Source organism: Mus caroli, chromosome 4 (genome assembly GCF_900094665.2).
Source record: "Mus caroli chromosome 4, CAROLI_EIJ_v1.1, whole genome shotgun sequence".
Lineage (NCBI taxonomy): Eukaryota > Metazoa > Chordata > Mammalia > Rodentia > Muridae > Mus > Mus caroli.
Window position 1 is genome coordinate 56,706,644 of NC_034573.1, and position 16,769 is coordinate 56,723,412.

The 16,769-nt window shown below is 49.2% G+C and overlaps 1 protein-coding gene across 4 annotated transcripts in view; it reads left to right on the forward strand.

Annotated features, from left to right (window-relative positions):
• Nucleotides 1-16,769, forward strand: part of Rgs3 (regulator of G protein signaling 3) — a 138,990-nt gene that overhangs the window by 34,338 nt on the left and 87,883 nt on the right. For all 4 annotated transcript variants that reach the window (XM_029476128.1, XM_021159585.2, XM_029476129.1 and 1 more), the window contains 5 exons: nt 3,601-3,651; nt 6,190-6,248; nt 7,213-7,307; nt 8,314-8,382; nt 15,858-15,918. In XM_029476128.1, coding sequence (XP_029331988.1) covers nt 3,601-3,651; nt 6,190-6,248; nt 7,213-7,307; nt 8,314-8,382; nt 15,858-15,918 — 335 coding nt within the window. The remainder of the gene's footprint in view (nt 1-3,600; nt 3,652-6,189; nt 6,249-7,212; nt 7,308-8,313; nt 8,383-15,857; nt 15,919-16,769) is intronic.

Consider the following 16,769-nt stretch of genomic DNA (forward strand, 5'->3'; position numbering starts at 1 on the left):
GGGAAGACATTGGGAATGGGGATGGCCCATTCTTGATCTGAACCTCATCGGTGAGCTGAGGGGTCCTGACTAGGAGCCTGGAGCCTGGCTACTTGGCTTCATCTTGGGTACCACATGGGAAAGGGCCCTTTCAGGCTCTCTTTGAGTAAACCTTGGCAGACCTCGTATATGTATCAGAACTCTGGGTCGGTCTTTGACGTAGACAGTGATTCTTAACCTGTGGATCATAACTCTTTTGAAAAGACTCTATCTCCAAAAATATTTACGTTATGACTCAGTAGTAAAATTAGTTATGAAGTAGCAATGAAAGTTCTATGGGATTCTATGGTCAGGGGTCACCACTCCACGAGGAACTGTATTAAAGGGCCATAGCATTAAGAAGGTTGAGAACCACTGACCTAGGACATTCTCTCTTCTTCAACTCCAGCTTTGACCTGGCCCATACCCCTGTCCAATCTCCCAGGCCGGGAGCATGTTACAGACAGAAAACTGTGTGTTCAGATCTGTCTTGCACATGTTTGCCCAATGTATGGGGGGATATGTCTCCATTTCTAGGAAGGGCTATTGTTAGTTGCTGCACAGTGTAGCAGTTCCAAGGGCTTTGAAAATTGGAACGAGTTTGGGCCAGACCTGACTTTGCACCCGTACTAGTTTCAGAAACAAACAAGTAACCTTTCATGATAAACCTAAATGCCACTGGGTTAGTAAGATCTGACCCCTGACTTCAGGCCACGCCTGTTTCAAAGCTTCCTTTGCAGCCCACCATGGAGCAGGCATGGGATCTGCATCAGATTTCTAGGCACGATGGAGCCTGACAGTAGCAGTTTTAGGGACCTTTGAGATAATTAATCATCCTGTGGGTTCCCATGCAGCCTTTTATCCCAGGACCTCATCACCGTCCAGTATCATCAGATCACAGCCTGGAGCGCAGCAACCCCATCATTAGCCCTGCCTTCCAGCCACAGACATGGAGGTCCTGGGAGAAAAGTGGGCAGTTGGGTCTGGAACTAGAATAAGCCTGAGCCTCCTGGATTTTGAGGCCTTCAACCTGGTCAGGAGAGCAGTAAGATTTCTGATGGGCAGGAGGCTGGAGTCTGAGTGGCTTATGGATTTCACCAGTGAGAGGATCCAGGCATTCCAGATTACTGTGGTTGGAGGCCTCATGAAGAATTTCAAGATACAGGCCTCCCTTCTTTTTATTCTCTGAAGGCTGCCTGCTTGTCTTCTAGCCAGTCCTGAAGCCCAAGCCTTAAGAACCAGCCCAGTTTTAGAGGGCACACACAGAGACAAACAGTTGGGACAGTGACAGGATGTCTCACTGTGCCTGAGGAATGGCTGAAGGACTCTGGAGGGAACATCAGGTCTAGAGGAGACAGCCCACAGCTGGCAGAACCAAATCAGGTCAGTGAAAGTGACCAACAACCCATTTAGATGGAGCATCAAATAGTTACTCAAAAGAGGAAGTACTCTTATTATGAGAGGTGAATTTCCCTAACTGGAAGTGACAGACTAGGGGTAGAGGATTTGTAGGCAGGGATCAGATGTGGCTGGCCCTGTTCTTCTGGCCTCTCAGCTTATGTTCCTGGGCGGAGGGAGTCCTGTGGTTTCAAGGAGATTGCTAAACTCAAAGACTTTTTGATATGACTGGAAAGTGATAGGTGTGGCTGTCTGTAAGGATGACTTGAGGGTGTTTGTTTGTTTGTTTGTTTGTTTTTAATCTGTCTGTCTGTCTGTCTGTCTCTCTGTCTCTGTCTCTCTGTATGTGTGTGTGTGTCACAAGTGTTGGAACAAATGTACCAGTCTACATGTATAGAGGTTAGAAGACAACCTTGGCTTGAAGCATGATTACTTACTGTGCTGGCTAGTTTTATGTCAACTTGACACAAGCTGTAGTCATCTGCTTTTGGTTATGGCGTTTCACCTCAGCAATGGTAGCCCTAACTGAGACACTTGTCTTCCGATGTGTACACTGACCTTCAGGCTTCTGGGGATTCTGTCTCTCCCTCCTGTCTCCCACAGGAGCACGGGAATTACTGATGCACTACTGTGTCAGGCTTGGTGTGGGTTCTCAGGGTCTGAACTCCACTTGTACATAAGTGCTCTACCCAGAGAGCCATTTCTCCATCTTAACATGAACATAAATCAAAATAAAAGAACTCAGAAACAAAGAGCCACTCCCCATTCTTCACCTGTTCCCTAGCCCAGGTCAATCGTTGTCTTTCCCTTACCTTCTTTGGTTTCCTCCTTCCTTCCATTCATTTTATCTATCCTGTCAGTCTGTCTGTCTATCTATCTATCTCTCTATCATCTATCTGTTTATCATGTATCTAGGATCTATCTGTCTATCTATCTATCTATCTATCAATCTATCATCTCTATCCATCTATCTATCTATCTATCTATCTATCTATCTATCATATCTATCTATCTATCTATCTATCTATCTATCTATCTATCTATCTATCTTTGTGGTGCTGGGAGTTGAACCCAGGACCGTGTATGTATGCTAGCCCAGCACTGAAGCACTGAGCTACATCCTGGCTCTTTTCTTGTTGACAGAATCTTGCTCTGAAGCCATGGCTAGCCTTGAACTAGAGCACCTCCTGGCTCTACCTCCTGAGTGTTGTAGTTTTAGTTGTGAAAGTGTTGTTGCTCATGGATGCATTCATATTGTTAAAACAACAAGAATTGGAAAACAATATGAATTGGAATTCTCAACTATTTCCATCCATTTACCATTCTTTTCCCTCCAGGCAACTCTGGTTTTAATTTGGTGTGTGTGTGTGTGTGTGTGTGTGTGTGTATTTAACATGTATGCATGTTAAAACCTTTTAAAACCTTGTTGGTGCTGGAGACATGATGATTCATTGGTTAAGAGCACTTGTTGTTCTTTCAGAGGACCTGGGTTCAGTTCCCAGCACCCTCATGGTGTCTCACAACCATCCAAACTCCAGTTCTGGGGTATCAGATGCCTTTTCTGACCTTTAGTGCCACCAGGCATGCACAAGAAGCATAGCCATATATTCAGACAAAATGGGTACACACATAAAATAATCTAAAAATCAAACAAACAACTCATCAATAATGGCCCCACACCAGGCCATATAAAACCAGCCCATACTACCCTGCCCCCCCCCCCATCACAGCTGTAGTTGGTTTTATAGGCAGTGCCTCAGGAATTTCCATGTTTCCTGTTTTTCAGCAGCTCCTGTGCATGTGTGGCTAGTTTGTCTCTGATAGGGATCTAGTAGAAGGCTACTCACATATGAATTCCAGTGGCTATCACCAGGAATGGCCATTAGCCTTCCTTGTGGCACAGTATGACAGCGTCTTGTATCTTACTCCTTTGCCAATGTGGACACTGCCACTCTTTGTCTGGGCTGCCCCGCACAGGGGTGAGCTCCCCATCACCAGAATGGCATCAGTCCGGCTGGAGCCACTGCAGATGGTGCTCCTGATAGGGAGAAGAGGCAGAACCAGGTGGCTTTGGAAGTCCCCTCCAATCGGAGATTATGCCCATCTTTGGATGGCCTCACGTGAACAGAAGAGCTGCCTATCACCGATCGTTGTTCAAAGGGGTTTCTTCCATTGTTCCCATAGGTCAACTGAAGCTGTCCATTGATGCCCAGGATCGGGTTCTGCTGCTGCACAGTGAGTCTGGCAATATGTGGGTCCACCAAGGGAGGAAAGGACGGTCCCCTGTGGGCCCAGAGCTGGACAGGCGTGGTGTCGCTATGGCATCTTGTCTTTTCCTATAGCATTCTGCCATTTGTCTACTAACAAACTGGCTGCTTACTTGGGCTGCTTTCTGTAGATCCAGTCTCTGTTGTCCTCACGCTGAAACATCTGGAGTTTTGTCTACCAGACCTGTAGTCTCAGCAGGCTGAAGCTATTGCAAGACATCTCAAAGTTACACTTGGGCCAGGCACAGCAGGGGCCGAGGAAAAGCCTTCCTGGCTTCCCTGCTGGGTTTTTTCCTCATTATTTTGTTTATTCACACAGTGATGGGCAGCCGTAGCTAGGATAAGGTTAAGGTCATAGCTTTTGGAGCTGGGCCACTAGAATCCGAGTCCTGGTTCTGATGCTTTGCTTACTAAGTAAACTTAAGCAAGCTCAGTTTTCTCCTCACACGGTGCTGGTAATAGCAACCATCGAATGGGTTGTTCCAAGGATTAACTGAGCTGTATTGCTAGAGCGCCCAGCACATGGTCGAGGTGTAGAGGTGTCTAGTAAGCTGTGATGAGAAGCTGTAAACTGCAGAGTTAGTGGTTGAGCATTGCCGCTGTGTTAAGGGCTGTGGACACCAAGGAGAAGTCCTTCCCATGTCTAAGTGGGGTTGCCAGGGAGGACTTGACTTTCCACTTAATCTCTTTGTCCTTCCTTCCACCCAGCATGAGTATTGTCAAGCTTTTGTTGTGGCCCTCCATGTCTGGACTCTACAGCTTGGCTTGGAAGGCCCCACCTTTCCCTATAGGCTCCCTATTGGCTCTTGCTATGCAAGATAATAATGTCCATCTCCATTCCGTCTACAATACACTGTATTCCTCGGGAATGTGACTAACTAGGACATCACTGAGCTTCAGGAAGGAAGGCTGGTTTTGCTCCCTGACCCCCAACCCCAACCTCAGAGTCATCCCTTGTCCTTAACCCTCCTCCAGGGTTTTGGGTCCTCATCACAGCCTGACCATACTGTGTCACCCCGAGGTTTGTTCTCTCCATCATGATAGGAGAGGTGTTAGGGTGTGGTCAGGGCTGCCTTACTGCCATTGATAATCAGGAAGACACAAGAGGTCACCAGGCCAGACTTCTGCCCAGGAAAGCCACACCTAGAGGGGAGGGATATATTCTCAGAGAACAGTAGCTAGGATACAGTACAGAGAACAACAGGAGCCTGGGTCCTTTGCTCCTGGCCTTAAGGGGCCCAATGTGAAGTTCCCAAGGACCCAAAGAGGGGTGTTCCGTTCCAGCCAGGGTCTCTCTCCAGCTGTGCAAACAGTTTTTGCAAAATGCATCTTGGCCCCTGCCACACCATTTGTCCTGTGTGGTTTGCTTTGGCTTCCCCCCAGCCTCAGCTCTTCATCCCTTCCAGCCTGGCTTCCCAGGCTTCATGCCTCAGACGGCTGGGGCTCTGTGTGAGCCAAGCCCCAGGGTCCAACCAAACAAAACACAAAAGGAAACAAGAGATCCGGGGGTTCTGTAAGACCTGACTGCTGTGGACATCAGGCAAGAGAGCCATTCTTACCTTTATAGCAAGCACTTACCCCATTCCTGTCTGTCTGTCTGTTGATCTTTATTCTTGTTGTTATTGTTGTTGTTGTTGTTTTCTGTTTTGTTGGTAGGGCTGGGTATCAAATCTTGGGCCTCATGTATGCTAGGTAAACACTTTACTAACTAAGCCACACCCCAGCCCTCATTCTTTTATATAGCAAACATTTTGTAGAACAGTTACTTATTGGCCCAGCAGTCTACTGGGCATTTTAGCGAGGTTCTTTTATTTTAAAAGTACAAGTGTCATGTGAGTGAATACCAATACGAGCTCTTAGGGAAATGAGGCACTCAGTCTGAGCAAGCTGGAGTTCCTTGCTCTAGCATACATGGTAAGTGAATGGTGCAGCTGGCTTCACATGCGGTCTGCCTGCCTCTGGACTCTGAGCTCGTGACCATTCTGTGGCACTACCCACTGCACAGCACAGTGCCCACACAGCCTGGGTTCCCATCCCTGGAGGCTGTCTTGGAAGGTAGAGAGCTCACCGGACTGGGAGTCAAGAAACACAGGTTCTAAAGGAACTGCCATTTCCCTTGCTCTGTGACTCTACACATGTTTCTTAGAGTTTTGAGCCCTCCTGGCAGCCACGTTTGCTTCAGTTAGTAATGCTTAAATCGAATATGTTGAATATATTGCAAGTTCCCCCTCCAGCTATATAAGACTTGGGGAATGGAGTGCGCTCTACTCTATACCATGGTGAGGGTGCTGCCAGAACACGTTGGTGAAGGAGATGAGGCAGAGATGAGGTCAAAACCATCAGGTCAACTCAAAGACCGGGGTAAGGGTCAGAATCCTACTGCCCACAGATATGTCTTCTATTTGAGTACAAAATAGAAAATGTCTTTCCATTAGCGAGTGCGTGCTTGTGCTGAAGTGTGTGTATACTTCCATTCACCCACCCTAACCCTTCTGTTCTTTTTCAGTCATAGAAGGCAAAGGCCTGATGAGCAGGGAGCCTGGCATCTGTGATCCCTATGTGAAGGTATCTGATGGGGTTAGAGGCAGGTGTGGGGTACTGAGTTGGACTCTCAAGGTCCAAGGACACCTATGGGTTAGTGACCATTCACCACCTCATTCACTGGGTCTCGGGGCATTCATGAGGCCCCACACTGGTCTAGACTCTTGTTCTTTTGATTGACTTGTTCCCTAAGGCTTTGGTCAAGAGCTAGAGTCTTTAGGGTGATCTTGGTGATCCACATGGTGACTGTGCTGGTGACTGAAACACAGGCTTTCTAGTGGATACAGCATCCTCATCCCCTTCTCTACCCAACCAGAGGCAGAGAGAGCAGTCAGACTTGGGCAGGAGAGCAGGAGGGGTTTCTCTGAGGGCTGGGAGATCTTTCTGAGTTAGACCCTGGCAATGAGTCCAGAGGACCACAGGGGTAAAGATATAGGAAGCCAAAGGCCAGGGGCATCCCAGACTGTAGCAGCCAAGATGCCAGGTGCAGGCCTGACGCTCTCTTCCCTTTATGTTCAGAAACCTTTCCTGCCAAGAGCTGGAGAATGGCTTTGTAGGAACAGGCTGGCTGCCTGAGGCCTGGGAGGAAGAGGTCTATAGTGAAAACATGGCCTTGGGGCCTCTTGGGGTGGGGCAAGGGCAGAATGCCCAAGAGCACCTGGGGACCTAAGAGGGAGGAGGCCTTTGGCTTAGGGGAAACCTCCCTGGTCTAGGGAAGAATAGAGATGATAAGCTTGTACCTTCTCTCTATCTTGCTACCACCACGATGACTCCCTGTCCTGGTGTGCGTTCCACTGGCCACAGGCAGGTTTCCTTGTTTGCGATGGGGACTCTACTCTGTGGTCTTCCCAGGCTGGTTTGAGGAACACGGGAAAGCTTTTAGTTTGGAGCCTCGCAGAGCTAGCTGTTCCGAGCTAGCTGTGGGGCTTGGGTGACTGTGTCTCTGTGATCACCTAATGCTATTTATTACTTTCTCTACTCAACGAAGGTTTCTTTGATCCCAGAAGACAGCCAGCTACCCTGCCAGACCACACAGATCATTCCCGACTGCAGAGACCCAGCTTTCCACGAGCACTTCTTCTTGTAAGAGTCAGGAACGGCTTGGCCCTTGAGAGGAGAGGCAGGGAGGGGTTTGCCTGGAAAGATCTCAGTTCGCCAGATCTAGACACAGATCTGAGCAGAACAACAGTGACTTCTGAAGGATGCCTTTGTTGTCTCCTCCCCGGTGTCCTTGCATCCCTGGCCGAGGGCCCAGCAGCGGGGCCTACAGGAATAATGTGTCACTTGGCTGTCTCTCCTAACTACAGTAACTAGCTTAGGGCTGGCAGCACTCCCCCCCACTCCTCTCCCCCCCCCAAAAAAAAGAGAAGCCGGTTGGTTTCCCACTGCCTCCGGCCAAGTTCTCACCTTCAATAGAAGGAATTTTCCAAGCTGAAGGGCGGGTATTACCTGTGCATCCCTTTTCATTTAAACTCATTAACCTCCCTGAGCCCCAGCTTCCTCATTTGTAGAATGGAGTTAATAATAGTTTCTTCCTGGGGAGCTAGGGACTCTTTAAGTGGGACGTGGGGCAGCGCCCATTGGCGGGAGAGCTGCTGCTGTTGTTATTATATTATTTCTGTCCCTCCTCTCTGGATGCTCCGGGGCCACTGGGAAGGGCATGGACATTGACCCTTTTCCTGTTAGTGAGAGCGAATCATAATATTTTGGTTTGCTTCTCATTTCACAAGGTAATTCTGGACAATACGGGCGAGCAGAAGGAAGAGACTAGAAAACCCTCAGCATCCTCCTACTCACATAGATAGGAGTTGCTCTGTTCCTTGTCGGATCTCTCTTTCTGTGAACGTGCACCTCTCTGTGTGTTTACAACACAGGACTGTTTTATGACCGTGTGTCCTGGCCTCTCTTTTGTCCCTAACAATGTAGTATGAATGCTTTTATGCACGTGAGGATGCAGCTCCCACACGGTGGCACTATATTTAGCAAGATGTATAGATGCCGGCTCAGCTGTTGTAGTCATGGCCAGCTCCGGAAGCCTGGCCGAGAGCTGGACCCTCCTAATACTCTGGTGGTCTGCTTTGCTTCCTAGTCCTGTCCCAGAGGAGGGTGATCAGAAGCGTCTTCTGGTGACAGTGTGGAACCGGGCCAGTGAGACCAGGTGAGGAGAACTGCTGTGCGGGGCTGAGAACCTTCTCTGGGTTAGGGGGTGCCAGCATACTTGAGGGACTTACCTCGTGCCTTCAGGCTAAATAAGTTGCAGAGGCTGGTACCCTGAGTCCCAGTCATATGGAGGTAGTGATGAAGAGGAGACCAAGACGTTGCCAGTGAACATTTGCGAGCTCTTGGTATCAACAAGGAGGGCTTAACCCACAGATGACAACTAGCATACACCAAGACTCAGCTCTTAAGGTGCCCACTCTCCAGGAAGGGATACGAGGCAATGTCTGGAGATAAAGGACAGTAACAGCACACACGTAACCCAGTTCCATAGGGTACTGTGCACTGTCCCCACTGGGCCTACTTTGCACTGAGTCACCACTGTCCCCTGTCCCGAGCATATGCATGCCTCATGAATACTAACTAACCTCTCAAACAGAACGGGATGACTGAAGAAGAGTAAGGATGGGAAAGTGACTCGGAGAGCTTCATGGGAAGTGTGGACTTCTGAACCTGGGTAGAGAGTAGAGGTGGAAGGGGTGTTTTAGACCAGGTGTGGCATAAGCAAGCAGGAAGTAATGAGGAAGTCAGGGATAGTTGTGGTGGCCTCAGGCTACCATGAGGAGGCCTGGTTCAGGTGTGCAGAGATTGTGTGTGTGTGTGTGTGTGTGTGTGTGTAACACACTGATTTGCAGGCAGTGGGGGACAAAGGAGGCAGTTGTGGTTGTAAAGAATGAGACGCAGATGTTATAGCATGGGGGAGGGGTGTAGTGGGCAAGCAGCAGGAATGATTGGCTGCTAAGGAGAGCAGGTGAGAGCATCTGCCAGCCAAGCCCAGGGGCAGGAGCATCTCGGGACTCATTTCACAGAGGTAGTCTGAGAATCTGGGAGACCCGGTGGCCAGTAGCCCTTGTCCAGCACCTGGAAGAGAACTGAATGCATTTCAACGGGTCCCATGTGAATGAACATCAGCGCCGATCTCCAGCCCAGACCTGGAATATGTTTGGGGGATTGAATGTTTTTTGTGTATGCACCATGTTGGAGATTGAATCCAGAGCCTCGAATATGTCAGGCAAATGTCCCACCACTGAACTACATCCCAACTCCTGAGTTCTTTCTGGAAACCTGAGTCCCACTAGCTAACATGCGTTTTTAGGGGTCCCATTTAACCTTGAGAATGAAGAGTTTTTGTTTTGATGGAATCTTCTTTTCATCAGGGAACGATGTTCATGGTATTCCTGGCCCCATCCATCCATCCACCCAGCTGCTACTGCCTGGCAACCAACATTGTAGGTGCTGAGCACTCACACAGGTCTCAGGAACAGCAGCGAAAGAGACTTGAGCCACGGATGGAGCAGAAAGCATCACGCTGATACCAGGCACCTCACTTGCTGGGTGCTGAGCTGAGTCCAGCCAAGAATGCATTTGAGTAGTTTACGCTAAGTTTCCAGAAGAGGTGACCAAGGCTCAGGGAGATGGGACCTTGCTCAGGGTCACCCAGTAAAGCTAGGAGGAAAAGCCAGGCAGTTGGATCTAAGTTCTGTCCTTATCATTGTGTTGCCTCCTGGCCCAAAAGGACAGAGCAGAGAGGGTGGGTTTGTGAAATGAAGCAGTGTCTGAGGACTCACCTGTCTTTAGGGGGAGTTCAGGTGCCATGTTGAGCTGGAGTCGGCATAGGCCCAGCCAGGTAGATCTATAAGTCCTCTGGAGAATGGTTTTCCTCCAGTGCCAGTGGTCCCGAGTTCTGCCTGGACATTAGAATCTCCCAGGGCACCTGTATGGATCACAGGTGCCCAGGCAACCCAGGCACCAGATGGCTAAACCCACATTTGCATGAGCAGGCTCTGGAGGTCTACAATTAAACAGGGCCCTGTGGTGAGCTGATGAAGCCAGTTTGGTGTCTGGGATGCTGTTTGGCCACTGGGACTTACTGAGACGATACTGGCAAGACAGTGACTGACACATGCCATAGGTCTAAGATTCAAAAAGTCTTTGGTAGGGCAAGGTGAAAGAGAATGAACAGGAAGGGCATTTGAAAGTAGTACTTAGCTGTGGGAACAGGGGGAGGCGTCAGATATACCTGTTGCTGGTGACATCACCAGCTGTCTGCGAAGGGAAGGTGAGATGCTGGTATCCGGAGTATCTAGGTGAGAGTGGTGTGTGCTGCTGATATCCGGATTGAATGGATGAGACAGACCACTTGGGGTGCACTGAGTGGCAGGCCCCGTATTAGAAGGGTCAGTAAACTACTTCATAAGCCCTAAAGGAGGTCCAGAGGGGTGTCAGAGAAGCAGAGGTGCACCGGGCAAGCTCTTGGTGGAGGTAGGGCTGGAGGTGAACCTTCCATGTGATTCGGGTAGGTAGAGCTACTGGAGGATCTAGCAATGATCACATATTTGGAAGAGAAAGGGAGGCCGGGGAAAGTGAGTCAGCCTCCAGTGAGGCCGCCTGGTCAGGGCACTGTCTCCACCAGTTGCCTATTTTGGGAAAGTGAGATTCTTGATTAAATAAAACACAGCCAGACTCATGGTCAGTCCCCGCTCTGAGCTCAAGAGGCTTGAGCCAGGGCGGGCTCAGGCAGGCCTGCCTGTGGAGCAGATGGCTCCCCCAAGGCTGTCAGCACCATGCTGGCTGTTTTCAGCTGCCTGGTATTCTCAGCAGACTCCCCTCTATCAATGTCTGAAAGAGGAGGCCTCCGGCCCCAGGGCTGCTGAGCATTCCCAAATCAAATTGTGTTTCTCTGAAGGACAGCTGTTTGACTTCTCGATGGGAAAGGCCATTATGGGAGACAAACATTAACTGACCTGTTTTTCCCCGAGTCAAGCATTTTCTATACATTATCTCATTTAATGCGGATCATGAGGGGTGAGAATTATGATTCCTTCCCTTCAAACGTCATAATGCTTGAGGTTATATAACAGCTGGCACTTAACAAGCATCTATTCTATGTGGACATTAAGCCCATGGCATGCCTTATCTAATTTAATCCCCACTCAGCTCTTTTGTGGCCGAGGAAACAGGCACAGAAAGGTTATGTAACTCATCCAAAGTAACACAGCTGGAATGCAGGGAAAGAAAAAAATATTAGCTGCAAATCTAGGCAGTTGGATGTGTTTGTGGTCACATCCCAGTGCATTGGCCTACTTCTTGTACATGACAAATGACTCCAAAACCATTCCCCTTCCCAGTCAGTGACTTGCTCCTCCAACCTTGAGATGTTTCCTCAATACACGTAGTAGAGCTTTATAGGCCACCTAGTCAAATGTGCAGTGGGCACATTCTGAGAGCTGCAGGCATCAAGAAGGAGAGGAGAGGTCCTCTCAGTGGTGACTGCAGATCCAAGTTTGAATCCCCAGCACACAGGGAAAAAGCCAACCATTGCAGCACACAAGCCTATAACCCTTAGCACTGTGGGGTTCAGAGACTGATGATGGGGCTTCCCAGCTGCCTGCCTAATTCCAGCTTCAGTGAGAGGCCTTGTCCTGACAGAACACGGTGGAGAGTGGGGGGGGCCTGAAGTTATCACCTGTGCCCACACCACCCAACATGGACACATAGAATCCTGGAAGGGGAGCTGCAGAGCTCAGCTGCAGGTGTGCATCTTGGCAGGAGCTAAGGAGAGCCACTTTCACTGGCTGTATGACTGTGGACCAGCCCTTCCCCAGCTCTGTGCCTCGGTGGTTTCCTTATCTGTAAAATCCAGCCATCTCCAGGGCTTTCTATTTCAATTTCAGACTTCTGTGAATGTTAAACAGTTACAAACAAACAAACAAACAAACAAACAAAAGTATAGACCTTTTCAAAGATAAATAAAGATAGAAGGCAGGTATGAACTCCCAGAGATGCATCCATCCTTTATCACTATGTAGTTTTTCTTCCTCTGGGTCCCACCCATTTCTCCCTCCTCCAGTGTATCACTTTCCTGTGTCATCAGTATCTCTCGGTCTGACTGTCTATGACAACTCCTAAAGACACAGAACCATGAAGACACAATCACACTCGGAGTGATAGTAATCTGTCTAATTCCTCAGTGCTTTGAACATGGAGCTAAGCCATTTGGAAGTCCTCTTGGATGATAAGCGGAAGCTGAACTGAAGCTTCTAACGTTGTTTATCGCACTTTCTGAACTTGTACCCAGAGAACAACTTTGGTGAGAGATGTAACTGTTCCCCTGAAAGACAGATATTTGACTCATCAATGTGAAAGACCATTATGGAAGGAAATGAATAGATTTAAGAAAAGCATACACACACACACAGACATACATACAATATATACATATGTAATTAAAGAATACAATCTTGGGCTGGTGAGATGGCTCAGTGGGTAAGAGCACCCGACTGCTCTTCCAAAGGTCCAGAGTTCAAATCCCAGCAACCACATGGTGGCTAACAACCATCCGTAACGAGATCTGGTGCCCTCTTCTGGAGTGTCTGAAGACAGCTACAGTGTACTTACATATAATAAATAAATAAATCTTTAAAAAAAAAAATACAATTTTATATGATAGCCCGTGGCTGCACATATGCAAGGTCTTTTTTGTCCTGTGTCAGGTAGCACCCTCAATACTCTGGGGTAGCCTCTCCTTTAACCCTTCTATGGACAGGATCTTTGTCAAGGATAGACTGACCTGATATCAGAAAGCTTACGCCCAGTGATGGATGGGTCATGCACGTCACACAAAGAAAAAAAAGTGAATAGAAAACATATGTCCTCAGTTTAAGGCATCAAACTAGAAATAAAAATCATAAAACCCTATGAAACAAAATCGTTTAAGGCTCTTGAATGAGTAGATTAATGAGCTTTCCCCCAGAATGTAATAAGTCTCATCTTGCGGCAAGCTGAGCAGTTCTGCTGCGCACTCCATAAAGTTGCCTCTGAGCCTCACATTGGCTCTCTGAGAGGTGCCTTCTCCTCTTTCTGGCTCTGCTCAGGAGGCGTCCTGTGAGCTCCCATGCCCCAACTACCTCTTGTGCCTCCACAGCTTGTTGCCCTCGCTGTTCATCTGTCAATCTCTCTCTGTCTTGTGCCAGGCCCTGTATTGCTGTCTTGAACTGCTATTTAAATTCCTGCCTATTTGTCATGTTTCCTTAACACTGGGGCTCCATGCCCAGCGCCTGCCAACCATGGGCATGATGGATTCCCCCATTTGTCAAGCCTTTGCCGAGTGCAGAAGCCTGGAGCTGAAGCCTTGGCAGTAGGCAGGGACCGAGGCATGGTTCCAGAGCCTCTTCACGGAGGGAAATTGCCATCCTCTCCTGCGAGGGCCCAAGTTGGTAAGCCGGCTGGTCGGTGCCTTGCCGTATGCTCGGGCTACTTATATAAGCAGTTCTTCCTCCAAAGGGTTTTCAAAGCAGCCTTTAGAAGTAGCTAATTGAAGAACACTCCGAGAGAGGTCCCTGCTTGTGGACGTTAATTGTGACAGTTTACTCTGCCTGAACGATCATGAAATCACTGGAGGCCCCTTAGCAGGGCTGCAAAGCTCAAGGGAGGCTATTAACCATTTAGCATTCTCTAAGCACCAGGGAATAAAAATTCCACTTACAGCGGAGCAGGGGGAGGCAATGTTTATTACTGCGAAAGCCCAAGCCTGGAGACAGGGAAGTCTACAGCGGCAGCCAGCATTGAGTGCAGAGAGTACTTCACCTCACTGCCAGCCAGGACTCTCCCAAATGTGCTGACGAGAAAAACAAACTTGCTAGGAGCACATTGGTAGAGTCTCTAAAGGCTGTCCCTGAATGGCAGCTATCTGGATGTCTGCTGCCGTGGCAGTCTAGCCTGCTTCCAAGAGGGAAGAGTGTTCAGAACGGCGGGGTAGGAAGGTGAAGGGGTACTTAATTAGGGTGACTGCATTACCCTCCTAGAGCAAATCATTAATGGGGCCTTGTATGATGGGGACAGGGAGAAGGAGGTAGCTATGAGCCACTGCTAGAGAAGCAGCCAATGATGCCATGGAGTGAGATAGCCGTGGCTACGGTTCAGAACATGGATTGACAGGCAGGTGGCAGTGCTCCGTGCCCCTGCCCCTCAGTTGGCTTGGGTGCCTGGGAGAAGCTAGTTTTGTTGTGCTTACAACTATCAGGTGGCAAGCTGCCACCCTTTCCGGAGAATCCAAACAATATGTATTTATGGAAGCTTCTCGACCTCGCCTTGACCATGGGTGGATACGTGTAGAATCCCTGGAGAGCTTTCTCCATGCTCCCCTGCCCAGACGCTACCTTGAACTAACTGCTTTTGGATCTAGGCACGGACTCTGCAGCTCAAAGTCTCAAGGCAGGTTTTGTAGGCAGCCCTTTGAGGCTGCTGAGAACTGCCTCCTGGGCCTGACCCCTGAAGACTGACTTCCTGGGAGGTACATCTGCAGGGAGTTTCACTAACTCCCTCTGCCAATCGGGGCAGGCCTGATGCTCTCCGTGGAGCTCTCAGACAGTGAGAACTAGGCTGCCAGGGCTATGCTCCAGTCTAAATACGTATGCTGTTTCTAGATAGTAATTAAACCAGTCTACAAAGGAATCTGAGTTGAGAGCTAGAGAAAGAGAGGAAGGGAAGAAAAACAAAGCAGAATCAAAACTCACAAAAGGCTCAAGCATCAAGCTCAAGTAGAGTGTGGTACAACAGAGGTCCTTAAAAATACCATTGCAAAAGCAGTGGCTGTTCCCCTATGATGATTTGAAAGCAAAAATCGCTAACAATCCCACCTACCAGACACAGCCGTTGTTTCTCTTTTGTGGCTCTGTTTCCCATGAAATTTCAGCTTGGCATACGCCAACAAGCGTTGGCATTTCATTAGCATTCATCGATGGCATCGCTATTAAAAGCTGCCAATCAGTTCGTGATGGTTGGACAATCTCTAGGCACTTTGAATTCCTGCTACCCAAGAGGCCCCAGCTCGAACTCTACCCCTCACCAGAGTCTGGCAATGTATGAGGCCTGACCTTGGTTCATGCCTGCCTGCCCCGTTGACAGTCCGGTCAGATGGTCATTGTGACTTTTGTATGTCGGGTATGTTTGGAACTCTGTCTCCAGCCATCTGAGAACTGCTAAGGTCCTGCTTGGCTGTGAGGCAAGGCTGTGTGAGTGGAGGCCCCATAACTTTCTACTTACTGCATGTCCCCAGCTGAGGTGGTGGCTAAGAATCTCTGATGGGGATAACCCTCTGCACCTAGCCAGCACTAGGACAGCTAACCTCCTCAAGGTAGCCTGAGCTCCCGTGGCATCAGAGAGTGCAGCATCTGCTTAGGTTTTCTCAGACCTGACTAATACATACTAAGTATCCTGTGACCTTGGGAAGGGGACTGAGCAAGCTTGGTGCTTTCCTCTAGAGACTGGGTAGAACTCCTCTGCCCACCTCCCAAAGTGGGAAGAAGGAAGGAACTGAAGCAGGTGGAGGTGCTCTTAGGAAGGCACGCGTAGACTGTGGAACCTTTGACTTCCTTGAACAGACTGTGGGAGACTCACTCTCTGCTCTCCTTCTAGGCAACATGCGCTCATTGGCTGCATGAGCTTTGGGGTGAGGTCTCTCTTGACTCCGGACAAGGTGAGTTGCTGGGAAACTCCTGGAGCAATAGCCCACCCAGGCCCTGGCTGGTACAGTCATGTTGACCCTGGAAATGCTTGGCTTGAGCTGCTCTCTGTGATGTTGTGTCCCACTGAGGTAGATGTTGGTAGTCTAAATTACAGTCTGCCGTTGTCACTGGCCTGGCTGAGGGTTTGGGTTCCCTTACAGAGGGGAGTTTGGCAGCCCCTAGGCTCCCTAGGAAGTGCTGAGTCTGGCAGATACCAGGATGCCATGAAGGGTCCTCTTGATCTGTCTTCTGGGCTCAGGAGACGCTCGGATGGGGGTAGAAAGCACTGACATTGATTGCAGTCCTCTTAGGCTGGCTGAGGACACAGGCTCAGGATCCCCTTCTTTGCATCACTGTCACTTAGCTGGCCTTACTTGGCTCTGCAGCCCCAAACTAAAAGCTCAGGAGTCGGGAGGGGTACATGGCTTTTGCACGTCTTGAAAATGTCCTTGTGGCCCATTTTGAGACCCTGCCACGCAGCTTTGTGTCCTAGAATGATGTCAAGAGATGGCTCCTGTGCAGGTTCTCTTGATCTCCCGGCCATAGCCGTGACTTTGGTCTCCTCAGAAAGGTGCTGCTCATGGAGACTGCACAGGGGTCTTGAGTATCTGCTTTTGTGGCCTCTCCACTGTTCTTCACTCTTTCCCTTTTGTTCTGTAAACAGATATTTAATGAGCACCTACTGTTTACCAGGCTCAATATTAGGTAGGTCAAAGAGTCTGGCTGCAGGCAGGAGGCAGGAGGCAGGAGGCAGGAGGCAGGAGGCAGGAGGCAGGAGGCAGGAGGCAGGAGGCAGGAGGCAGGAGGCAGGAGGCAGGAGGCA